This window comes from Ipomoea nil, unplaced genomic scaffold (assembly GCF_001879475.1).
Source record: "Ipomoea nil cultivar Tokyo-kokei standard unplaced genomic scaffold, Asagao_1.1 scaffold2653, whole genome shotgun sequence".
In the NCBI taxonomy this organism is placed as follows: domain Eukaryota; kingdom Viridiplantae; phylum Streptophyta; class Magnoliopsida; order Solanales; family Convolvulaceae; genus Ipomoea; species Ipomoea nil.
In genome coordinates, this window is record NW_017619081.1 from 1,100,001 (window position 1) to 1,117,772 (window position 17,772).

The 17,772-nt window shown below is 31.6% G+C and overlaps 1 protein-coding gene across 2 annotated transcripts; it reads right to left on the reverse strand.

The window, feature by feature from the left end:
- Positions 1-526: 526 nt before the first annotated feature.
- On the reverse strand, positions 527-4,234 carry LOC109154657. Of its 2 annotated transcripts, XM_019302395.1 has the most exons (8): positions 3,959-4,234; positions 3,777-3,830; positions 3,489-3,671; positions 2,968-3,073; positions 2,795-2,836; positions 2,653-2,709; positions 728-1,319; positions 527-695 (listed from the first exon to the last, which is right to left on the reverse strand). In XM_019302395.1, the coding sequence occupies exons 1-7, from the start codon at positions 4,093-4,095 to the stop codon at positions 759-761; spliced, it is 1,140 nt and encodes a 379-aa protein (XP_019157940.1). In that variant the 5' UTR covers positions 4,096-4,234; the 3' UTR covers positions 527-695; positions 728-758. The 2 variants fall into 2 exon arrangements, with proteins under 2 accessions (XP_019157940.1, XP_019157939.1); XM_019302394.1 differs by having other exon boundaries at positions 527-1,319.
- Between the last annotated feature and the right edge of the window lie 13,538 nt (positions 4,235-17,772).

The following is a 17,772-nucleotide window of genomic DNA, read 5'->3' on the forward strand; positions in this document are numbered from 1 at the left end:
AGGAAAATGTCAAAATCAAAATTTTAAGTGAGGGAATAAAAGTTGGGAGTAGAACTTGAGAGTCCAAGTAGTATTTTCCTTTTTCGATCTCTTCTAATTTCTCTTCCTGAAATGACACTTTTTAATTGGCTGGTTAGGTTTTAATTTGATAACAAGTTAGTGAGGTTAATCAATTCATGGTTAAATTATAAATTCCATGAACTAAATGTGAATTACTTTTTTTTTAGTATTACTCTATTACAATAGAGTATCTGTTTATAACTACTTTCTCAACCTACTGAAACTTGAATCCACAACTTTTCCATATGGAAGAGCAACTTGGTGATCACAAGGTCCTTGTCAAATATGAATTACTTTGATTTACAAGAAAATCTATAGTCGCTATTCGAATGTGCACTTTGAGTGAGGAGTGTTTTCGTATGAAAAATTAAACTTAGAATTTTATGGTTACCAAATTAACTATGGATTCAACTTGGGTTGCAACTGAACATGAATTACTAGAATGCGAATTAGAGTAGGTGGAAACAATAAATTGAACACTTATCCACTTCATTCAAGCTCATATACTTTAAACATTCACAAAAAGAGTAGACTAACACTTCTTCTAATTCAAGCAACTTAATACTAAGAAGCTACATTATTGTTAGCAGTTTTTGAAGGTGATCTTAATACAATCTCTCTCTCTCTCTCTCTCTCTCTCTCTCTCTCTCTCTCTCTCTCTCTCTCAGTAGAGTACTAACTGCTTAAGAAACAAGAATTCAATTAAACTCTCTCACATTCAGATCATAATGATACCCATAATGGTGGTGGTGGTGATGACTGTAAGAAGACATGGAACTGCTACTCTCCCCAACATCCTTATTATTCTCACCCTGATAGTTCCTTCCATTGTTGTTGTTGTTGTTCTCTTCATCGTCGTCGTCGTACTCTTCTTTCGCCACCATCTCCGGCGCCCGGTGGTACTGCGGCGGGACGTCGGAGTAGTTGCCCGGAACTGCCGGCATGGAGGGCCCCGTCGGCACGACGGAGGGCAGCTTGGAGAGAAGGGCCTCCAGGCTGCTCATCGATGGCGTTATCTTCATCATCGCCGCCGCCGGCGGTTGGTTATTGTTGTTGAAGTGGTCGTAGTATTCCGCGGGTGGCGCCGCCACAATGTTGGCCTGGAAATGCGGCGGCCATGCTTCCGGCGAGAGCCCGTAGCCGTCGATCTTCATGGGATACGCCGCCGACGAGGGGTGTGGGAGGAGAACTCCGGGGATGCTCTCTATGTAACTTAACTTCTTTCTCAGTAACACCACATAGCTCAAATCCTCGATAACCTGACCACATAATAATAACAAAATAAAAAAACATTATTTAGTAATGAATAAAAACAAACATTATTTATTTATTTAGTATCCTCCAAAATGTTAACTAGTGCTCCTCTATTTACTACTGGACCTGTCATATTTTATATGTCTTATCTACTATTTATGAGTTAAATTATTAACTCTTTTTTATTAGTTTATTTTTTTAATTTTTTAATTTTTATTTTTGTCTTTTATAATACTTTTAATGTAGTTTCTAAATGTATAAATTTTATATACTGATATTAAACATAATGTTATAAAAAAAAATTGAATTCAAAATAACTTCAGTCAAGCCTCATTAACCGAACTGAATACACAAAATAGGATTTTGGGAGTATATTCAGTCAAGCCAACTCTTTTCTTCTTTACTTAGTTTCTTTGACATTTTTTAATTACCTTTAAATTTAAATTTTTTTTTTGTTTAATAGTGTTTTTAATGTAATTTTTAAATATATAAATTTTATATACTAATACTAGACTTAATATTATAAAAAATTAAATTTAAAATAATTTTAGTCAAACTTTGTTAATCAAACCAAACATATAAAATACGACGGAAGAAGAACTAATTATTTTCAATAACCTTATTATATAATACATAGACTATGTTTAGTATAGCTTATTTTAGAGTTACAAATGTGCAATAACATCTGTTTGATAAAAACATGTTAAGCTTAAAATAATAACTTATTTTGAAACGCTACCTTAACTCGTATTTCAAAATAAGCTAATAACTATAAACTTTTAAACTTTATGTTTTAAATTTGCCTATAAGTCAAATTTATCAAACATAAAACTATAAACAAATTAAATTCAAAGGCACTATTTAATTCCTTGTTGAAAGGAGTACTTCTTCTAGGGAAATGTGTTATTGATTACATATTTAAAAAGAGACAAAGATTACGGAAGAAATTATATCATAATCACGTTAGCAATAGTACTAAGTAAGTACTATGTTTTTGTTTTTTAACTAAATTAAATAACATTAGAAAATTTATATCCATGTGTCATTTGATGTGTTTGGTTCAGTTAAGATTGGATTAAATTTATTTTTAATTTAATTTTATATAATATTAAATTTAGTGTAAATATATAAAATTTATATATTTAGAAATTACATTAAAAATATTATTAAATACAAAAATTAAATTTAAAATTATTAAAAAAATAACCATAAAGAAAATAGTTGATTTGAGAAATGGGATAGAGGGAATATATTTATAAAAAAAAAAATAAAAAAATAAAAAAAAAACTGTAGAGTTGCAAGTACTGGGTATGATGATGAGTGAGAGAGAAGGATGACCTTATGAATAGCTCCCAACTGAATAACACCTTCTCTAACAGCAATCAAAGCTATGGTCTGAAATAAAATATATTTTTTAGAAAAAAAAAAAAAGCATATTATTAAAGTTGGTATTTGGTTAATTAGTTTTATGAACACAAACCTTAATACCAGATTGAAACTGCGCTTCCCAGGTCCTTGGATGCTGTAAAAAAAAAAAAAAAAAAAAAAAAAAAGACAGAAATTTAAGGATTTAGCATTTTGTTAAGGAACAAAAACATGAAATGTTAAAGCTATTATTATTGTAGGATTAATAATGGTGGCATGTTTGCTTACAGAGTCAGCAGAGTTATGCCATGCAGACAAGAAGTTGATTTCTTGATCATTTGGCTCTTTATAGATCCATTTATGGCTGTGATCTGCTGCTACTTTTCCAATTATACTGCAAATTAATTGTTGTTCACCAACAAAAACAAATCATTAAAACGCTTTTCGAGAGGTATGGTGTTAGACTCGACGTTTCAAGGCCCCTCCCAACAATCCCCTATCTATTTGGTGCTAAACTTGGCCCTTAAAGGCCTCTTAGCCCAACAATTTTCCAGCCACTCCAACTTTAATACTACTTGTTAGGATCAAACATTTATCATTGCCAAAAAACTATAATTAGTAGTAAAAGTTAAAAGTGTATTTTATTTCCTTATACCACCACATTTTCGAAAAACAAGACATTCTAAAACCTCCGCCCAACAAACCACCTAATGTGTAAGACAGTACGTACTTAACCCTTCACCAACCTCTGCCCAAAAAGATACACTACAAATTTTACATTATATATTTTTTTTTCTTGATCTTCTTACCCTTCACCATAGTTGTAGATTTCGTGGGACATCTTGAAGAAGAGCTCCGGCTGCAGCCCTTGGTACTGCTGGTAATCGTACGCCGACGATGAACCCGCCGGACATTCTTCGGCATTCATCTCCCCCGCCGCCGCCGACGTCGACGCCGCAAAGTTGCAAAACCCATCTTCCCAAACCAGTATCCTAAAACATTATTAAAACAAACAAGAAAAAAAAAAAAGATCAGAAACACTAATTAATCCTCCGATCCATCATACATTATGATGACGACGACGATGATGTTTTTACCAGTTTCTTCTGTTGCCTCTTGACCTGTCATACGCACTTCCTTGGCTGTCCCACCTACCAAACACCATTAAAGAACCAGAGAGAGAAAGAGAAGAGATTTTTATTTGCAGTCAGAAAATATATATATAAAAAAAAAAAGTTGCAGAAATTAAAGAAGATAGATAATAGAGAGATATATATACTTGGGAGGGGGATAATTTCTGGGCAAAATCCTCCAGAAAACGGCGTAAACCCACTGAGAGTTTTCATGGATGCAAAGGCTTCTTAGGGTGTGTTGAAGAAGATGAGTAACAGCTAAGGAGCTGAGCTGTTCTTCCATTTTTTTTCCTTTTCAGAGACCAAATTTTGGGTTCTATATTATTACTATTGGTATTTTTTTATTTTTTTATTTTTAATTTGATGGTGTTGTTCTGTCTTTAAAAGAAGCAAAAACCCAACACCCTTTACTTGGCTTATATAAGGCCACCACCCCTCATTAATTTTCACATTATATTATATTTATTTATACATCTCTTTCAAAATTTTACCAAAATCAAGTTTTGTAGGCCCACTCTTTTTTCTTGGGCAAAAATTATTATGTGAACCATAAATCACATAGTGTCGTGTGGATTATATAGTCTAGACAAGTGTTGTGTAGATTATAGTTCATACAGTAATGTATGAACTATAAAAAAAATACATTTTTAATATATTAAAAGTACATTATTTATGTGGTGAATATATATTATATAAGATAATGTATTTTTAGTACTCAAATAATGTATTTTTTTTAATTGGACTAGCACTTTGCCCTTTAAATGGGTCGGGCCTGGTGCGAATAGAGACTAGTCTGAGTATGGTATGGGTTTAAAGGTACCTCCTACCGTTAGGACCTGCTCAAGACATCTCATGGTCTAACCAAAAATAATGTCCTTTGTCTAAATACAAGAAACATTTCTAATATACTAAAACTACATTATTTGTGTACTAAATGTACATTATTTGATAGTATACAAAATAATGTACTTTATGTATATAAATAATGTACTTTTTATTTATAGTCCACAAAATAATGAATGTTTTTCTTGTCCCGTTTTACCCTTGTACTTGTATGTAGGGGTGGGCGTTTCGGGTTTCGGTTCGGTTTTTTTCGGTTTCGATTTTTCGGTTTTAAAAAAGTTAAACCATTCGGTTTAACATTAGGGTTCGGTTTCGATTCGAATTTAATTCGGTTCGGTGTTCGATTCGGTTTAAGATCCCCAAATTTCAACATTTCTTAATTTTTTGAACATACTACCAAACAATACATATTCACATAATTCAAATTCAAACTCTAAACATTATATAACAAAATAGCAATCCAAAGTTCAAACACAATACTAAGTACTAATTACCAAACATCAGTTAACGTTTTTGCACAACCGACTCTTCAGTTGGTTCAGTTGGAATATTTTTATTGATAAGATGAATAATCATCTATCTGTATAGTTGATATTAAAAGAACAAGTTTCAATTACTATATAGTTAATTTTTGGACACAATCTGTCATTGCTAGTGCACTTGAAATATATTCCAGTACTATAAAATAATTATAGTGCGCTGGAAATCAAAATTAGAATGACCGTAAAGCACATTAAATTTATAAAAAAAAAACATGAAACTAAGGAAAATACTGAATATTGTAAATATAACTCAAGTTAGATATAATTGCGAGGTAAAGAATAATTGCGACAAACAACAAAAGTACAATGTAGAAAACAAGCTTTAAATAAATCAAATAAAAAATTTAAAGTTCGGTACTAGTAAGAATGAGAACTGAATGGCGCAACATGCATCAAGGAACTTGGATTTACTTCTTTATTATTATTATTATTATTATTATTATTATTATTATTATTATTATTATTATTATTATTATTATTATTATTATTATTATTATTATTATTATTATTATTATTATTATTATTATTATTATTATTATTATATAGCATTTGGTTCGGTTCGGTTTTTGCCAAACCGTTCGATTTCGGTACTAAACCATTCGAGTTACAAAATCCCGAACCATTCGATTTTCTATTACTAGTTTGGTTCGGATCGGTTCGGATAAACCGAACCGAAGTGCCCACCCCTACTTGTATGTGTCTACCTTAATATTTTCATTAAAAAAAATGTTCGGTGCACTCTTAGAGGAACCTCAATAGTATGTAGTTTTTGTTGATTTTCTAGAGAGAAGAGAAGAGAGAAAAAAGAAAGAAAGAAAAAACAGAGACGGACACAAAAAAAAAAAAAAAAAAAATAGTGCACCAAACGTGCAGAACAAAGCTTCATGCTGTATTTGTTTTCTCCAACTGTACGTCCCACAAAAAATTAAATTTGCTGGTAAAAAAATTCATTCTCCCATTAGTTAAAAACTCAACACATAATTTTTTGGTTGGATAAAAATCTACTAAAATCCACTGCCCTTACACCATATGTCTCCATTTGATGATTATTTTAAGAAAATAAATATAGGAAAAGAAATTTAATTGTAGCCTTACTTTGTGTTGGGCCAACAACCTGAGTTGTGTTAGCGGAGAGTAAAAATAGAATAAAGATAGAGTATGTATAGTTTCTCCTGCTGTCACAAATATGTTCGAATAGCTGATAGCTAGTTTGTTTGTGTGGGTTTCTCTATTTCCTTGGATCCAATAAAGAAAAAAAGAAAAATGTTTAGTATTATTACTCTTTGTTAGGGTATTACGATTTAAAACATTGTGTTAGCTGAGAATAAAAATAAAAATAAAGATAGGGTATGTATCTCTTGTCAAAAATGTGTTCTGTGAACTGATAGCTAGTTTGTTTTTACAAGTTTCTTTCCTCTATTTGATAAAAATAAGTGTAATATCACTCTATATTTATTATATTAGGATTCTAAACATTTCTTAACCTAACATTTAGTTTACTATGTATAGTAGATCGAGCATAAATTCTATTCCCACCATCACGAGTGATGAGTGGGTCCTTTCATTCCACTCATCCAAGCCTATTGTATATACTTCTTTTGAGATTAATTAATTTAGTGATTGAAATTTGATTTACGATTGTGATATTACATATATGAAAAATAAGTAGAAATAATCAAAATATTTGATATTGCTACTTGAGTCTAGTGTGAATAATTACTCAGAAGACCATACTACACTAATGTGTGTATATATATATATATATATATATATATATATATATATATATATATGTATATGATTTTTTTTTTTTTTTGTTTATTCATCATCTACTATTCTGACACTGCAGCACTCATTTCAGTCCCAGGAAAAATTTCTGATTTTCATTTATTACTTGAGTAACCACTGTGGAAAACGAACTGCCATTCTGCATAGTAATTTCTACTCATATTCCCCCAATAAAATTATTGTCTGTGCACTTACACAAAGTGGGCCATCATGTTTCACAGAGGTAAAAAAATAAAAGAAAAAAAAAAAACTATTCTCAAGTTGAAATTCCTAACCATTCCCCACCTACAGTTCTATTCCAACATGAACATTTGAACGTGGCTGTTCCAGGAAGAAAAAGGTAAAAACTATTCTCCAATAAAATTTATTCAAATTTAATTTCCAAGGAAAACACAAAAGAATCATTTTCCAAAATGGGGTTTGGTACACTTTCCTTTATTATTATTATTTTCTTTCTAGGAGAAATAATTGTCTCAAATGTCAATGACCTCCTTAATTAGCAAGAGTATTTATTATAACAAGAATATTTATTATAGAATATTATTTGTAGGATCAAATATTCACCGTTATGTCAAAATTATAACAACAGTATTTATTATTATTTGTAGCAACTTTATTTTAGTATCACAGCTCAATGGCTAGATGTTGAATTAGGTTTGATGGCAAGAGTATTTATTATTATTGTTGTTGTTGTTGTTGGTTCTAGATAGTTGTCATTGGCACAATAATTAAAAACAAGACTTCGAATGAGATTCTTTGATTTATGGAAAAGCCCGTAATAGCTACCATATACGTGGGTTCTGAGTGAAGTTTGTTTTGTAACTATAGTTGGCAAAAGACCACATGAAAGTGGACAAATCAACTTAGGTTGCTCAAATCTCAATGGCTCAAACTGAAAAAGCCAATAGACAACTATAAGAGATAGTCAAATTTAAGACTTTGAAGGAGATTTTGGCCATTAAAAAGTTTTTTTTTTTTTTTTTTTTTGACATACGTTAATACGGCTCAACTTAGAGCTATAGGTTATTATATGGGAGCCTAACTGCATAAATTAGTTTGAAAGGCTGTAATCATCATATATGTCTAAAAAAAAATGACCAAGTGTAAAGCATACTAAGTAAAAGATAAACTTATTTCTCGATCGGATTATATAGTTCATACTAGATAGAATAAATAAGATTCTTGGCCCTTAATCGGTTTTGGAACAAAAGAAAGCAACAAGGTAACGTGACGAAAGCCGTGCAATAATAATAATAATAATAATAATAATAAAAATAATAAACGAAACAGCTCATAAACAAACTCTGATTATTTAAATAGGTATAATTATTTAGAGTACCCTAATATTAAGTTTTCCAGCTATGAATGTATGTACTTACGTACACAATATAATTAAACAAATGTCACATTAAATCACATTGTGTCACCCATAATGTCACCAGTGGCAAGGTACGTAGAAACACTGTTACGTTCCTTTGACTGCAACGAAGAATACAATAATCTGGTACGATAATGCATGTTGTACGTAGTACGCAATCCTACGTCTTTTTTGCTCTAAAGCAAAGTGTATGTAGACATGGCCCTCCCTCCCTCAGCTCGTGGTCCAATAAGTGAATCATATATCTATGGATCGGAGCAGCAAACCAAACAGGACAATTCTACCTTCAACCATTCAGCAAACCAGTTTGCAGTAGCTACACACTTGCACGGATAGATACTCTAATTTTGCACTGAAGTAAAGATGATTCCTTTGAGAAAAATGTGAATTAATCTCCTTTTTTTTTAAACAATTAATCTCGTTCGTCGTCCATTGCATAAAAATAAAAATGGGTGATTGAATTTATACTTAAGTGTATGTTCGTTTGAAAATATGAAAAATGACTTTCTAAAGTTTTTTTTTTTTTTTTTTTTTTGGATTTTTTTTAGTGTTTGGTTATCGACAGAAAATGAAGTTAGTGAAAAGTATTCATTTTAATCAAAGAAATAATGGCTCATTTTTGCAGAAAATATTCAAATTTTATCTCATGCTCAGTTCTCTCTTTCTCCCTCTGAGTGGTGTCAAGTAGATATAAGTTAACCCATCATTTTATTTATTTATTTTTACTCCACCTGTCCCAAAATGTGTCTGGTTTAGTTAATGATGATTGGCTGAAGTTATTTTTAATTCAAATTTTTATAATATTAAGTTTAGTATTAATTAGAAATTACATTCAATGTACTATTAAACACAAAAAAAAAATTAAATTTAAAAAATATAATAAAAAATAAAAAAAAGAAAGAGTTGGTTTAATGTAGCAAGTAAATAGTAAAATGATAAGTAAAATATGACGGATAGAGTATTTGAATTAGATTGGCCTAATTCAGTTAAAATATGAGTTTGGTTGGGCTGGATTAAACAATAAAAATCCTAGTCTAGCCCCGCCTATAACTCAAAATATTAATAATTATTTAAGTTTTTTTCTTTATTTTAAAATTATTACATTTATCAATTGCGGATTAAAAGTATGATAATTTGCATAGTCGGTAGTGTGCATTTTGGACTACTAGTGTGAATTATGATGGGTAGACGTAGAATGAGCTAAAAATTCAAAGTCTATCCCTATTTAGATGGGTGAGTGATTTTTGGTCGGACGAATTTGCCCTTTAAGTGAGATTTTGGGATTTGACATGCTAATTAGAAAGATTTCTTTGATGCCTTGTATGTTTAATTATAACCGTTTATTTGTTAGTTTAATGGCTACAATTTGTCCATAGCTTTTACGTGGGGTGGTCCTTCATGCCTCCACCGAAACAATCTCGCTAACTACCTGACGTTGGACATAACCCTTCACCTGCCTCCGCTCAACAGTACAATTACAATAACGAATAAAAATATTTTGAGTAAAAGACATTTTTGGTCCTAGACTTATAGTGGCACTGACAATTTTAGTCCTCTTTAAAAAAATCAGACAATTTATGGACACTCTTATTGTAACGAGGACAATTTTAATCCTCCGTCAATATTTCCGTTAGATGCGTTTGAATAGGGATAATTGCGTATTTTCAACAACAGACCCATTTTCTCTCTGTTTCTCTCTATTCACTAAAACAACAACAACAATGGCAGCCACAATACCACCCATCCTCAACCCTCTTCTTCCTTGCCAACAACAAACAAGTTTAATCCACCAACAACCCCCATCTCTTCCTCTCTTCCCGTCTCTCTCTCCCTCCCTCCCTCCCTCCCTCTTCTCAATGGAAAATCGACAGTAGCACAGCTCACCAACAGCTGCAACTCTCCACCTGCGGCGTCCTCTGGTTTTCCGGCGAAGCGGCAACATGGTGCTGTAGTGGCTACGAGAGAAGTCCCTCTAGTAGCAACGAGCTCCGCTTCCCTCTCTTTCTCTTCTTCTCGTTGACGGCGGCAACAACGGTCTTCCTCGACGAGCTCCGGCGACCTTTGGTCCTTTCTAGCGTGTAGCATACGTGGGGCTCTCCAGATCCGGCAATGGCGACCTCTATTTCCGACGGTGGCATTCTAGTTCAATTTTTTAGGCTAAAATCATCCCAAAGCTCCCGTCGCCGTCGTCGCTGATTGCCCAGAACAGATCCTTTCCCATGGAGTTCACAGTCAGCTTCAACGTGCGAAAAAACTCAGATCCGAGCAGATGCGTTTCAAATCCCAGATCCAAACAGATCTGAGCCTCTACCGCCGCCACCTCCTCTCTCTCCACCCTTCTCATCCCATCATCCTCATGACCAATCTCTGCGACCGCCGCTGCCACCACTCTCGTCCGTTCGCCCACCTCCTCCACCCAGAAAACTTGGCCACAATCAAAACCCTAGCTTGTTAATTTTCTTTGCGATAGCTGTGAAGTCTCAGATCGATGTGAACTTGGGGAAGAAAATTGGATTGAGTTTGGGGAAGAAACGAACAAGAAGGGTTTGTTTGGGGAAGAAATCTAATCGGAAGTTAAACCCCACCAAAACAAACGAAATTGAAGGGTGAGTTCACTGAGATCTCCAATTCTACGATGAATTTTTTTTTTTTTTTTTTTTTTTTGGTTTGGTTTGGTCAGTAGTCAGTAATCAGTAAGAGGGAAGGAAGAAGGAAGAAGGAAGGAGGGATGAGGTCTAAAAAGACGAAATTACCCCCTGTCTAACAGGCCATCTAACAGGAATATTGACGGAGGACCAAAATTGTCCTCGTCACCATAAGAGTGTTCAAAAATTGTTTGATTTTTTTAAAGAGGACTAAAATTGTCCGTGTCACTATAAGTCTCGGACCAAAAATGTCTTTTACTCAAATATTTTGAAATAAGCTAAGGGGCATGGAACCCTAAATGAAATTGGTGACAATTCATGGATCCATCCTAGTCGTCCTTGCTAGAAGAATTGGAAAAGGAAAATGAAAATTGAGTTTGGTTGTTAGTGATAAAAGAAGAAGATTCAATTTCACAAGCTAAGAGCGAGATGGAGATGGATGAGGATGATTGTATTGTCTTCTCAACAGTTTTAATTTGTAGTGTCTATACATAACGTACGTACTATATTGTTTACACATCGCTCTCAAAACAAGAATACAAGAGCGTGCGTGCGTACGTGCCGAATATTAATAACCAAAGTACTGTACTTTTAAGAGGGCTGTGATGAACTTTGATTATTGCATTGCCAACTCCATGCATGCATGCATGCACTGCTACCGTTACTTCCACACTGACAACTACGTTGTATTTTTAGAAACCTTACACTTACATGTGACCCAATTGTGACTTTCATCCTTTGCTAGTTCCAAGATACCAACCTTTTACCTAATAAACCGACAACCTCTCTCAAATCTTATAGCTAAGGAAAATAATGCATGCATGATAGAATTGAGTTAGTCACGGCAGTAAAATTAAAATTATATTGTTAGATTATTTTTATTATATTGTTATTTGTTAGAGAGCTTGTAGTGTTTCTCAAATGTTATTAATTGTATGTGTTTCTTTGTTTAATAGCTTATAAAGGCATGTGCAAATGTACAATAGTTTATAGTGTGCACTTAAACATGATTGACCATGTGTATATGATAAAGTTAATTATGGGTAGTAAAAATTATATTTGGCATGAAGTGTGATAGGGAATATACATCGACAGACCAGACCACATCTCGGAGTGCAGAATGTACATTCACTCATGTTCCCATGTCATGTTTGACCATATTAATTATGTCACATGCTAGCTTAATGGTACGTCTAGTAGACTTATCTTTTAAAGGGCAAATTCACGGCCCACACAGCTGTGTGAATCACGGTACAAAGTGAAGTCGTTTTGATGTTAAATTTTTTTTTCTTACTCCATGCGCGTGTTAATGAACATGTAGGACTTCTCACAACACCTCTGGTAGAAGGTGTTGCGAAAAGTGTCACTTAAAAATAATATTTTATTACTTTTTCGGAGAAAGTGTCGCAAAAAGGTATATATATATATATATATATATATATATATATATATATATATATATATATAATTTTAATTAGTTTCACTTTCCGCCTTGACTTATGTCACAAAAAGTTATTAATTTACATATATAAATTAGATAGTAATAATTATTAGATCAAACATTTACCACTATGTTAAAGATATAACTAGTAGTGAAGACATAACTTTATTCCTTATATTTGTATAACAATTAGTGTCATTTTTTGATGATAAGATGCTGGACTTGATCCTCAAAACTGTCGCCCAACAATAATTATTACTGTTTCAAAAAAATCAGAGCATAACTCCATAACTATACGATTATACTTAGCTTGTGTAATATATTAATATACATGTAAATAAACATGTTTTCGTACATAATGCCTTTGTTTCTATTTTGTGCCAACCTGACAACATTCTGTGCTTAACAGGCTTTCTTTGACCGTTAATTAATTAACAGAATTCTGTGCTTATTTCAGCAATGAAATTACGGTAGCTTTCAAACTGTCATGTATGTATTAGCAAAATTTTCGTGGGAATAGTTATGTATAATTATAGGGATAGCAATGGTTTGGAATGGGTCGGGGAGTGTTACATTTACCATCTGACTCACTTTATTTTATTTTTACTCATCCTATTTCGACTTATATCGAGTGAACTTTTTTAAAACCCACCTTCACCTCACGGTGCGAGTGTCCACTACGAATATTCACCACTTATTATCTTATACAAGTATTTTCTATGCACAATGCGCAAAAATCGATGCCCAATACTAGTACTATATATTAAAATCTTAGATTTATATAGATTTTAGATATTTATATTATTGTATAATAATAATAATAATAATAATAATAATAATAATAATAATAATAATAATAATAATAATAATAATAATAATAATGTAAACCATTTTTATAAATTTGATATTTAATGTCTATATATTCACCAAAAAAATTGAAGAAGATAAGATAATATATGGTGGATGCGTGTGCATGACAACAATTATTGAAAAAGATAATAGAAGTTATTACAGTAGGGGTATTTTTGACCAAAATATTGTACAGTACAACTCTTATAGCATAATGTATATATAAAAAACGAACATAAATGAACGGTATAACTTTCATTCACACTTATTAGTTTTTGAATTAATTTTTTAAAAATAATATTTATATTACTTACAAATACTAAAATAATAAAATTTATTTTATTTTTTTGAGTACTATGGACTCTATTACAATATACACCGTAGTATCTGTTCATAGCTACTTTCTCAACCTACTGAAGTACTAAGAGTCAATACCGCCCCCACTAAGACTCAAACTCATGACCTCCCAAATTTATTAGTTATACTAAAAATAAAATGAAAGAAATAATCAAATATAATAATTACATTATTAAATTTTTAAAATAAACTTAGTAGTTTAGAAATAAAAATAGTAAAAAGTTAGAAAAAGGTATAGAAACTTTTATAATTAACTACATACTACTACGTATTACTATACACGCACACACAGACACATGGTAGGTCGGGTTGGGTTCTAAGCAGGTTTTGTACATAGAATCTGAATCCAACCCGACCCACCGACGATATAGTTTTTTAAGACCCACCACCTACTATCACCCAAAATCTCGATTCATTCAGGGTAGATTCGGGTGAAATAAAATTGTCATCCCTATGTGTAATTTACGTAATTGTCATGATTTAAGTATTAATAATAATCGTTTAAAAAAAAAGTATTAACAATAATCTGTAACGTTAAAAAAAAAAGTTTGTAATTTTACAATATTATAAGATTAAAAATTTATTTAGTGATTTTAATTGATATATTAATATTTTTAGGAAAAATAACACTTTTGTCCACTCAATTATATGCTTATAGTATTTTTTTTTTCTTGAATTATTCATGTACTACATTATCCCTCAATTATTTCAAAATTGGCAAAATTTTCCCCAATGTTAAAAAATACGTGTGTGGACAATTAAAAATAAGGACAAAATATGTATTGACATTCTTTCTCTACCAAATTATTGTTTAATTATATGTGGGATGCAAAGAAAAACAGACACTATTTACAAATATTATAATTATAATTTCAACTTAATGTTATTAACAAAATTAAGACTTAAATAAAGATTTAACACACCATTTGCCAATATTATACTTTGTAATCATTACTGTGTTTAGAGACATTGTATTATATTAACTGTGATTATAGGACTGAAATAATTATTAAGTTTAACAAAAACCAATAATGCCTCCGCTAAGGCTTGAACTCACAACCTTCCAAATGGAAGTCCAACCCGAGTACCATTAGACCACATAATTTTAGTTTTAACAAGTACTTAATATCAATTTAAATAATAATTATAAGGAATAAGGGTCAAATAGGTCATTGAACCGCACACAATAATGCAATTAGGCTACTGAATAAAAAAAAGCTACAATTAAGTCCCTAAACTAACCCATTTCAAACAATTTGTCCAATTTACAAGTTTTCCCCATTTCTAACAGGTCACCCAAATTAAAATATCTTTTAAAAATAATTAAAAAAAATTAATTAAACTAAACTAAAATTGAAAACAAAATTTTAAAAAAATTCGTCTCCGCCGGAGACGAAGAACGTATCTTTGTCTCCGGCCATGGAGACAAAGGGACCTTCGTCTCTGGCTGGAGACGAAGATACCTTCGCCTCCACGGCCGGAGACGACCTTCGTCTCCATGGCCGGAGAGTATCTTCGTCTCCGGTAGGAGACGAGGTTTTTTTTTTTTTTTTTTTTTTTTTTTTTTTTTTTTAATAATTTTAGTTTATTTTAATTAAGTATTTTAAAAAATTATTTTTAAATTATATTTTAAATTGAGTAACGTGTTAGAAAGGGGAAAACCTGCAAATTTGACAAATTGCTTGAAATAAGTTAGTTTAGGGACTCAATTGTAGCTTTTTTAAATTCAGTGGCCTAATTGCATTATTGTTTGCAGTTCGATGACCCATTTGACCCTTATTCCTAATTATAATTAAGTTATACTATGATATGTATTTGTCAACATATCGGACAAAAACTAAAAATAAAAATAAAAATAAAAATCCTTTCAAAAAAAAATAAAAATAAAAATCCACTTAAACTAGATTTGTATTGTTTGTGCATGAATGTACAACCAGAATGAAATATTGGAGATATTGAGAGCTTGGGGAACATAGACTGAGGAAGATGACATAACAAAATGGAGTGTTGTTTGTTTTGGTTCATAGTATTTATTTTATTTTATTATTTTATTATTGAAGGAAAGTGGTGATGGCTATAGCTTAGTGGGACTATATTGTTTATGGCCTTGGATTCTGTTCAAATACCCAAAAATAAGAAAAATAAACAAATATTTTCTATAATAACATGTACAACTTTATACATATATATGTAAGGGTATTGTTACTACTCTAACGTTGTTTTCTAAAAGACTTAATTATACTTTTGGTCTTATGATTATTGGAGTCTTGTTAATTTCTATCTACGAATTTCAAAACTAACAATTGAGTATCCTAACTATTTAATTTTTATCACTTTTAGTCAGTCCGGCCAATTGTCGTATGAATCTTTTAATCCATTTTAATTTATTGGAATAAGGGTCAAATAGGTCATCGAACTGCACACGATAAAACAATTAGGCCACTGAACTTAAAAAACCAACAATTGGGTCCCTAAACTAATCAATTTCAAACAATCCTTTCAATTTGAAGGTTCCCAACAGGTCAACGGGTCATCCTTCCAAATTAATTATTTTTTAAAATTTAAATTTTAAAAATTAATTATTTAATTTTTTTTTAAAAAAAAACTGGGAGCTGGATTCCAGTTTTTTTTTTTTAATTAAAATTTATTTTTTTTAAAAAAATAATTAATTTGGGAGATGACCTGTTGACCTGTTGGAAACCTTCAAATTGGAAAAATTGTTTGAAATTGATTAGTTTAGGGACCTAATTGTTGGTTTTTTAGGTTCAATGGCCTAATTGTTTTATCGTGTGCATTTCGATGGCCTATTTGACCCTTATTCCTAATTTATTTAATGTCCGGGGCAATACGGTCATTTCATGTTAATTTCTTCATCATCAACTTACTTCGGCGGCGGCGACTCGTTGAGACATCTCTGATCTAATTAACTTCTCTCTGGGTGCGGAGGAAGAAGTAACAATCATGGAGTGTGTGTGTTCTTGAATCTCTCAGTATTCCAGAGAGAGGGAGAGAGAGAAAGAGAGAGAATATTCCATCCAAAGAAACCCTCATCGAGCAGTATGTATGAATTCCTACCACGACAGACCCTTGTGCGTCCAAGGAGACTCCGGCCTTGTTCTCAAATCCAATTGCGAATAGTATTTCTGGCCGGAGAGCGCCTTCGTGGGGGCGGAAGACGGCAGCGAGAACGAGGATTAACAAAACGACGAAGAAATGGAGGAAGAAAAATGGCTGAAATTGGTTTTCTTGGAAGAAAACTTGTAGAAGAAAGATGGCAATCTCGAGGAGGAGCGGTGGCTGTCGGACTTTAGCTCAGCAGAGGACTGGTACGACGTCGGAGGAGTTAGCGGTGGGAGAGACTTTTCTCCGAGAAAAAAATTCAGTCACATTGGAGAAGAAGAACAGAGTAGAAGTAAAAGACCAAAATGCCCTCATTATTTTACCATTAAAATTTTCCGGCCACTTTTCACCGACAATTTAGCCGGATGGACCAAAATTGATAAAAATAGAATAGTTATGGTACTCAATTATTTTGTTTTGTTTTGTTTTTTGTTTTTAAAAGTCGTGGATTGAAATTAACAACCAAAATTGATAAAAATAGAATAGTTATGGTACTCAATTATTTTGTTTTGTTTTGTTTTTTTTTTAAAAGTCGTGGATTGAAATTAACAAGATCTCAATAGTCATAGAACCAAAAGTGTAATTAAGTCTTTCTAAAATGTTGTACAATGTGTGATTAAAAAAGTTTCAATGAACAATAAAAAGTTAGTAAAATTAAATGATTAGAAATAATAAAGAAACACATACATCTTATAAATATTAGAAGATGAAATTTTAATTTTTGATTATAAGAAATCAGAAATATTATTAACCAGCATAATTTATTTATTTTTAAATGGATTGAACATAGTAGGTATTGTGTTTTTTAAAAAAATAGATTTAACTTTTAGCAAATGCAATTAGCTTTTCTTATAATTTTTTTATTATATTTAGATTTTAATATCAATGATACCTTAACAAATGAAATGAAAATGTTTTGTTAACAATAAGTCAATGATGCATATATTCCGCATCAAGTAAGGTACAAATGAAAAACAATACTCTTTTACAAAAAATT

Coding starts and splice junctions, on each gene's coding strand:
- LOC109154657 (XM_019302395.1), bottom strand. CDS start 4,095: ATGGAAGAACAGCTCAGCTCCTTAGCTGTTACTCATCTTCTTCAACAC. Junction 2,710..2,794: donor AGTTTCAATCTGGTATTAAG/GTTTGTGTTCAT, acceptor ATTTTATTTCAG/ACCATAGCTTTGATTGCTGT. Junction 1,320..2,652: donor AGTTGGGAGCTATTCATAAG/GTCATCCTTCTC, acceptor TTATGTGGTCAG/GTTATCGAGGATTTGAGCTA.